At 43.6% G+C, this 9,087-nt stretch overlaps 1 protein-coding gene across 1 annotated transcript; it reads left to right on the top strand.

The window, feature by feature from the left end:
• The first annotated feature begins 1,517 nt into the window (after window positions 1–1,517).
• DEFB136 (defensin beta 136) lies at window positions 1,518–2,199 on the top strand. Its single transcript, XM_070374950.1, has 2 exons — window positions 1,518–1,572; window positions 2,027–2,199. Exons 1-2 carry the CDS (start codon window positions 1,518–1,520, stop codon window positions 2,197–2,199), a joined length of 228 nt encoding a protein of 75 aa, XP_070231051.1.
• The last annotated feature ends 6,888 nt before the right edge of the window (window positions 2,200–9,087 follow it).

The following is a 9,087-nucleotide window of genomic DNA, read 5'->3' as shown; positions in this document are numbered from 1 at the left end:
CCTTCCAAGGAGTAAGCGTCTTTTAATTTCATGGCTGCAGTCACCATCTGCAGTGATTTTGGAGCCCAGAAAAATAAAGTCTGACACTGTTTCCACTGTTTCCCCATCTATTTTCCATGAAGTGATGGGACCGGATGCCATAATCTTAGTTTTCTGAATGTTGAGCTTTAAGCCAACTTTTTCACTCTCCACTTTCACTTTCATCAAGAGGCTTTTTAGTTCCTCTTCACTTTCTGCCATAAGGTTGGTGTTATCTGCATATCCAGGGGTAGAGAATTAAAAGGTACAAACAGGTATAAAATCAGATACAAGACTATGTTGTACAACACAGCAAATCTAGTCAATATTTTATAATAACTAGAAATGAACCTTTAAAATTTGGGAATCGCTACATTGTATGCCTGTAACTTTCATAATATTGTACAGCAACTCTACCTCAATTTTTTTATCCTAAAAATAAAAGAGGGAAAGAAAGAAAGAGAAAAAGAAAAAAGAAAGAAAAGAGGAAGCTGAAACTCACAGATGCTAAATAATTCATCCAAGGGGGCCTGTGACAGCAAAACAGAGTGTAACCAATAAAACTATGCTCTGCTGCCACTTTACAGACTCAGAACCCTACAGTCTTGGATCATTCAGGTACAAGCCTGGCTCAGGGGCAAGAATAAAGCCTAAGTTCGTGCCTTCTTCTTTCCCACCATCCCTCCAGGGAGGCAGACCTAATGACCCTTCCCGGGAACCATGTCCCTCTAGCTCCAGGGAAGCGTTGTTCTGCTCTACTTCTAACAGAGGGCAGCCAACCCTGAACCAGGTCTTCCTGCTCTCAGGGGCCAGGAGAGAATTCTAACTCACCCACTGCAAAAACAGAACCTTCCCCAGAACTGGTTCCCAAAGTCCAGCTGACTTTCTACATCAGTCATTTAGAAAACAAAGTCGCTCAGTGAACTGTTCTGGGGGGTGAGATTCCCTGCAGCGCAAGCCTCCAATAGGCACATAAGCTTTCTCTTCTTCACTATGTCTGAACACCTACCTAACTGTTGGTCAGGCCAACAGTTGACACCCTGCGATCCTTTGCTTCTTGGAACACTGTAAATTCTTGCTGACATCCTTTCTGGCCTTCAGTTAAGCCTGTTTTACATCACCTCTCTGGGCTCCTGTGTTTTCAGTGGGACTGCAAAGAATGGGAGGAACAAGCAGACATTTCCCTGCCATTTTCCCATCAGTGTCCATTTGAAGTGACACAGGAATAGTGCCCAGTGCTGAGCATGATGATACCTACTGTCTCCCTTTCTTCTACCTTGACTGAGTCCTTTCCTCTCCCATGATTTGTAGAAGAGGAAGCCACACAGAATGGGCCAGGGATTCCTTTTCCTGTAATCCTGAAAAAGCCTGTCTCCCCTGGGTATCCCTCCAGATAGAATGAGGCCAGTGTCCAGCCCCACCCAGCCTTGCCCAGCGCTATAAAGGAGCCTCCCAGATAGCCACCCCCAGGAAGCTGTAGCTCTGTGTCCTCATCAACTATGAGACTCCGTCTCTCTGGGTTACTCTTCCTCCTGGTGATCTCATTGCCTTCAGGTAAGTAATGATGGGTGTGGGTCATGAAAATTGAGGGCCTTCCGAGGATTGAGGCACTTGAAAAGAGCCATTGGTGTAAGCCCAGCAGGGAGACCACCGTATAAGTCAACGGAGGTGCTAGAGGCAAGAGCTAGTTGAGTGTTATTCAGCCCCTGCCCTGATCATCTGTTGCTACCTCCTGAAAGTCTGCCACAGCTTAAGAGAGGGGAGCCCTTATCACCACATGCATAGATCACTGTCCAGCTATTTACAATCCTGTTTCCCTCGGCTTCCTCTGATTAGTGCTGGAGTCAGTGGCCCTCGCCAAAATGTAATAGCAGGTGAGAGGATGGAGTGTAGAAGGAAAATCCCAAACTGAGAAGCCATTCACCAGGAAAGAGGGACAGCCCTAAGATTTCCCCCAGGCTCTTGAAGACCACTTTTTCTTGTGTGTGTGTGTGTGTTTCTCCTTCAGGGAACAGTGTGTTTAGTAATAATGGAGCGACAGTCCGTACTTGCACTCAACTTGGCGGCGACTGTTACTTCGGCTGTAAACTGGGATGGAAATGGGTCGCCTACTGTCACAATGTACTGTCTTGCTGCATAGAACTGAAGATTAATAAACCCCCTCAAGTCAACTTACCATGACCCTCATCTCATGTGTCCAATTAAAAGGATACACAAATGGCTAAAAGGATGAGACCTCTAATTTGTGTGTAAGGATGGTTAACTGGGCTCTGGGTAACAAAAGGGGGCCGGATTATAACCAACTTACTGGCAAAATTTCAGACGTGCTTTCTTAAAGGGGCATTGTGGCAATATGCATTCCTACTCTCTTTTCTGCCCTCCAATCTCCAATAAGTAATTCCCACATCCAATTCAAAATCAGTTGATTAATACATGACTACAGGCCCAAGTACATCATGAGAAACTCTGGGCTGGAAGAAGCACAAGCTGGAATCAAGATTGTCGGGAGAAATACCAATACCCTCAGAAATGCAGATGACACCACCCTTAAGGCAGAAAGTGAAGAGGAACTAAAAAGCCTCTTGATAAAAGTGAAAGAGGAGAATGAAAAAGTTGGCTTAAAACTCAACATTCAGAAAACTAAGATCATGGCATCTGGTCCCATCACTTCATGGAAAATAGATGGGGAAACAGTGGAAACAGTGTCAGACTTTATTTTTCTGGGCTCCAAAATCACTGCAGATGGTGACTGCAGCCATGAAATTAAAAGACGCTTACTCCTTGGAAGGAAAGTTATGACCAACCTAGATAGCATATTGAAAAGCAGAGACATTACTTTGCCAACAAAGGTCCATTTAGTCAAGGCTATGGTTTTTCCAGTGGTCACGTATGGATGTGAGAGTTGGACTGTGAAGAAGGCTGAGGGCCGAAGAATTGATGCTCTTGAACTGTGGTGTTGGAGAAGACTCTTGAGTCCCTTGGACTGCAAGGAGATCCAACCAGTCCATCCTAAAGGAGATCAGCCCTGGGTGTTCATTGGAAGGACTGATGCTGAAGCTGAAACTCCAATACTTTGGCCACCTCATGCGAAGAGTTGACTCATTGAAAAAGACCCTGATGCTGGGAGGGATTAAGAGAAGGAGGAGAAGGGGACGACAGGATGAGATGGCTGGATGGCATCACCAACTCGATGGACATGAGTTTCAGTGAACTCCAGGAGTTGGTGATGGACAGGGAGGCCTGGCGTGCTGCAATTCATGGGGTCACAAAGAGTCTGACACAACTGAGAGACTGAACTGAACTGAACAGGCCCAAGTATAAGACATCCATTGAACCTAATAATGGGCTTCCCAGGTGGCACAGTGGTGAAAAATCTGCCTGCCAATTGCAAAAACCCAGGTTCTATCCCTGGGTCAAGAAGATCTCCTGTAGTAGGAAATAGCAACCCACTCCAGTATTCTTGCCTGGAAAACTTGCATGGACAGAGGAGCAACTGAACATACACACACAAGCCTAATAACAATAACTGACCACATGCCAGTCCCTTTTTTAAGTGGTTTCAGTCAGTTAAGTCACTCAGTCATGTCCAACTCTTTGCAACCCCATGGACTGCAGCACGCCAGGCTTCCCTGTCTATCACCAACTCCTGGAGCTTGCTCAAACTCATGTCCATTGTACTGGTGATGCCATCCAACCATCTCATCCTTGGTCATCCCCTTCTCCTCCTGCCTTCAGTCTTTCCCATCATCAAGGTCATTTCCAGTGAATTAGTTCTTCACATCAGATGGCCAAAGTAGTGGAGTTTCAGCTTCAGCATCAGTCCTTCCAATAAATATTGAGGACTGATTTCCTTTAGGATGGACTGGTTGGATCTCCTTGCAGTCCAAGGGACTCAAGAGTCTTCTCCAACACCACAGTTCAAGAGCATCAATTCTTCGGCACTCAGCTTTCTTTATAGTCCAACTCTCATATCCATACACGACTATTGGAAAAACCATAGCCTTGACTAGACGGACCTTTGCTGGCAAAGTAATGTCTCTGCTTTTTAATATACTGTCTAGGTTGGTCATAAGTTTTCTTCCAAGGAGCAAGCCTCTTTTAATTTCATGGCTGCAGTCACCATCTGCAGTGATTTTTGAGTCCAAGAAAATAAAGTCTCTCCCTGTTTCCATTGTTTCCCCATCTATTTTCCATGAAGTGATGGGACCAGATGCCATGATCTTAGTTTTCTGAATGTTGAGTTTTAAGCCAACTTTTTCACTCTCCTCTTTCACTTACATCAAGAGGATTTTTAGTTCTTCTTTGCTTTCTGCCATAAAGGTGTTATCATCTGCATATCTGAGGTTATTGATATTTTTCCCAGCAATCTTGATTCCAGCTCGTGCTTCTTCCAGCCCAGCGTTTCTCATGATGTACTCTGCATAGAAGTTAAATAAGCAGGGTGACAATATACAGCCTTGATGTACTCCTTTTCCTATTTGGAATCAGTCTGTTGTTCCATGTTCAGTTCTAACTGTTGCTTCCTGACCTGCATATAGGTTTCTCAAGAGGCAAGTCAGGTGGTCTGGTATTCCCATCTCTTGAAGAATTTTCCACAGTTTGTTGTGATCCACACAGTCAAAGGCTTTGGAATAGTCAATAAAGCAGAAATAGATGTTTTTCTGGAACTCTCTTGCTTTCTCGATGATCCAGCAGATGTTGGCAATTTGATCTCTAGTTCCTCTGCCTTTTCTAAAACCAGCTTCAACATCTGGAATTTCACAGTTCACGTACTGTTGGAGCCTGGCTTGGAGAATTTTGAGCATTACTTTACTAGCGTGTGAGATGAGTGCAATTGTGCGGTAGTTTGAGCATTCTTTGGCATTGCCCTTCTTTGGGATTGGAATGAAAACTGACCTTTTCCAGTTCTGTGGCCACTGCTGTGTTTTCCAAATTTGCTGGCATATTGAGTGCAGCACTTTCAGAGCATCATCTTCCAGGATTTGAAATAGCTCAACTGGAATTCCATCACCTCCACTAGCTTTGTTCGTAGTGATGCTTTCTAAGGCCAACTTGACTTCACATTCCAGGATGTCTGGCTCTAGGTGACTGATCACACTGTTGTGATTATCTGGGTCGTGAAGATCTTTTTTGTACAGTTTTCCTGTGTATTCCTGCCACCTCTTCTTAATATCTTCTGCTTCTGTTAAGTCCATACCATTTCTGCCCTTTATGGAGCCCATCTTTGCATGAAATGCCACTTCTCAATTATGAAGCAAAGGAATATAACTGAATGTATGTTTTCATTGAAGTATAGTTGATTGACAGTGTTGTGTTAGTTTCAGATGTACAGCAACATTATTCAGTTATGCATGTGTGTGTGTGTGTGTGTGTATAGGTGTGTGCTCAGTCACTAAATCATGTTAAACTCTTTGTGACCCCATGGACTGTACCCTACCAGGCTTTTCTGTCTACGGGATTTCCCAGGCAAGAATACTGGAGTGGGTTGCCATGTCCTTCTCCATGGGATCTTCCCAACCCAAGGACTGAACCCATGTATTGTGTCTCCTGTATTGGTAGGCAGGTTCTTTACCACTGCACCACCTGGGAAGTCCATTATATATATATACAAATTTTAATATTCTTTTCCATTATAGATTATTATAAAATATTGAATATAGTTCCCTGTGCTATGCCCTTGTTTTTTATCTATTTTATATATAGTAGTAGTGTGTACTCTTGCCTGGAAAATCCCATGGATGGAGGAGCCTGGTGGGCTACAGTCCATAGGGTCGCTAAGAGTCGGACACGACTGAGCGACTTCACTTTCACTGTTCACTTTCCTGCATTGGAGAAGGAAATGGCAACCCACTCCAGTGTTCTTGCCTGGAGAATCCCAGGGACGGGGGAGCCTGGTGGGCTGCCGTCTATGGGGTCGCACAGGGTCGGACACGACTGAAGCGACTTAGCAGCAGCAGCAGTGTGTGTTTGTTGATCCCAAACTCCTAATTTATCCTTCTGTCCCCTTCCCCACTGGCAACCATAAGTTTGTTTTCTGTGTCTGTGAATCTGTTTCTGTTTTGTAAATAAGCTCCTTTGTATCATTTTTTTTGGATTCCACACATAAGTGACATCATATGATAATTGTCTTTCTCTGACTTACTTCACTTACTACGATAATCTCCAGGTCCATCAGTGTTATTGCTAATGGAATTATTTCATTCTTTTTTATGGCTACGTAATATACAATTTTACATATACATAAATATATATCTCACATCTCCTTTATCTATTCATCTGTCGATAGACACTTACTTGCTTCCTTGTCTTGGCTATTGTAAATACAGCTGCAATGAACGTTGGGTAATGCATGTATCTTTTTGAATGAAAGTTTTCATCCTTCCTGGATATATGCCAAGAAGTGGGGCTGCTGGATCATATGGTAGCTCTGTTTTTAGTTTTTTAAGGAACAACCATGCTATTCTCCATAGAGGCTGCACCAATTTACATTCCCACTAACACTGTAGACAGGTTCTTTTTTTCCCTTACCATCTCCAGTGTTTATTATTCATAGACTTTTTGATGATGACTATTCTGATTGATGTGAGGCAATACCTCATATAGTTTTGATTTGCATTTCTCTAGTAATTTCTAGCTGGATGTGTTGATTGGAGATTATAGTCCAATGAGGAATCAAGGATCTAACTAGATCCAATAGCAAGTCCCTCAAAACTTCCCATGACTTCAGGCTATAATTTCTCTGGCTGTTAAGTTGTATTTTTGAGGCTACTCAGTAACTTTCATGATTCAAGACCAGTGTGGCCTTAAGATTTCATATGCCAAACATTGCTGCTCTCACCATTGCAGTAGAAGCAAAGACCCATCCATACCCACACAAAACTTCTAGCTCATGGGGGGTGCTGGCCCAGCAGCCCTTCCTCACCTCCCCTCCAGCACCTCTGACCAGGGGCAGATATCACAGATCTTCATCAAGACCCCTGTCATTCAGAGGAATGGGTAAAGAAGATGTGGTACCTATATACAATGGAATACTACTCAGGCATTAAAAAGATGAAATAACGCATTTACAGCAACATGGATGGATGTAGAGACTATCATACTGAGTGAACTCAAGTCGGATAGAGAAGGAAAAATATTGTATGACAACTTTTACATGTGGAATCTAAAAAGAAATTGAAAGGTTGCTGCTACAAGCCAAGGACAATGCCGTGATTCTTGGCCTCCAGAGAAGAAAAAATTTGATCCAGAGCCAGTGATGAGTCTTGATCGCTCAGAGCTTTTTGTGTAATAAAGTTTTATTAAAGTTTGAAAGAGATAGAGAAAGCTTCTGACATAGACATCAGATGGGGAAAGAAAGAGTGCCCCCTTGCTAGTTTTTAGCAAAGAGTTATATACCTATCAGCAAGCTGTTAATTAGAGGAATGAAACACCTCAAAACTAAGAGAGTTGCACCAGGCTCCTCACCCACAACAGGCATTTTGAGATAGCATTGGCACAAGGTGAGTCATCCCAGGCCATAAAACAATTGACATGAATCTTGAAGCAAGGCAAATACATAGTTCATTAGCATAGCTTAAGGAAGACATTTCCATGAGAAAAACGCACTGGTTAGCTCAAGGCAATGGCACGCCACTCCAGTACTCTTGCTTGGGAAATCCCATGGACGGAGGAGCCTGGTAGGCTTCAGTCCATGAGGTCGCAAAGAGTCGGACACGACTGAGCAACTTCACTTTCACTTTTCACTTTCATGCTTTGGAGAAAGAAATGGCAACCCACTCCAGTGTTCTTGCCTGGAGAATCCCAGGGACGGGGGAGCCTGGTGGGCTTCCGTCTATGGGGTCGCACAGAGTCAGACATGACTGACTCGACTTAGCAGCAGCAGCAGCAGTAGCTCAAGGTTTGAGATAAAGTTAAATTCAGGTGGAACCAGGGGTCACCATGACAACACAGCATTATAAGAGAAAAAAGAAATAAAAATGTCTGCCCTTGCAGTTTTATTTCCTCCTGCCTGCTTGGGGACCTCTGGCCTCCCTACGGAGGCTATTAACACTCTCAAAATGATACAAATGAACTTACTTAGAAAACAGAAAGAGGCTCACAGACTTAGAGAAGGAACTTGGGGTTGGAGCCAGGTTGGGGTGCGGGGTAGGGGGGGAGTTGGTGGGGATTGGGGGAAGGGAAGACGGGGGAAAGGGATACTCAAGAGAGTTTGGGATGGACATGTACACACTGCCATATTTAAAATAAATGACCAACAAGGTCTTATTGTATAGCACATGGAACTCTGCTCAATGCCATGTGGCAGCCTGGATGGGAGGGGAGTTTGGAGGAGAATGGGTACCTGTATATGTATAGCTGAGTCACTCTGCTATCCACCTGAAACTATCACAGTACTGTTAATGAGCTATACCCCAAGAATTAAAAAATAAATAAATAAATAAAGGCTCTTGTCATCATCTGCTTAGGAAAATAAAACCCAGCAGCTGAGTTTCAGACTTTCCCTTCTCCAAGGATAGGCCTGAAGGAAACATATCTGCTCAGACTCTTTCCTGCCTCTGAGCCTCAACATTTCAGAAAAAAAAAAAAAAAAGCCAGAAGTCATCCCTGGTGCACAGGGTATTATATTTTAGCTTGCCCATTGCATTCTGTCTAGAGAGTTTCCCAGGTGCTCTCTTAAGCCCACTCATTAACCAAAAGAAAGAGAGAAGAGGTTTGATGCTCACAAATGCCTATAAATGCAGTGAAATTAACATAAAAGCAGAAAAATAAGACAGACAACTAGGTGAAGGGAAAAAAAGCAAACATTCTTTCACCAAATTTCAAAAGGGTCCACAGGACCCCATCCCTACCCCCAAAAGACTAAAAATCCCTACCCTTTTCTTGTGGTTCCTAAGGCCATTATTCCACCAGCCTGAGGGGAGGAACAGCTCTCACTTGGCAAAAGAAGACATCAAAGAAGACGTGACCCTGTCTTTGCTCTTCTCCCCTGCAGCTTAGATAAGACTGGAACGTTCAGAGTCATTCTTGCTGAAAACTGCATGTAAAATGAGTGAACTGTCAGGCACAAAG

Source organism: Bos mutus, chromosome 8 (genome assembly GCF_027580195.1).
Source record: "Bos mutus isolate GX-2022 chromosome 8, NWIPB_WYAK_1.1, whole genome shotgun sequence".
Taxonomy (NCBI): Eukaryota; Metazoa; Chordata; class Mammalia; order Artiodactyla; family Bovidae; genus Bos; species Bos mutus.
The sequence above is the reverse complement of the archived record's forward strand: the minus strand, read 5'-3'. Positions and strand labels throughout refer to the sequence as shown.

Bases quoted from the DNA above. Each gene is read 5' to 3' on its own strand.
- DEFB136 (XM_070374950.1), top strand. From the start codon at position 1,518: ATGAGACTCCGTCTCTCTGGGTTACTCTTCCTCCTGGTGATCTCATTG. The intron at 1,573-2,026 runs GTAAGTAATGAT...TTTCTCCTTCAG, and splicing joins GGTGATCTCATTGCCTTCAG to GGAACAGTGTGTTTAGTAAT.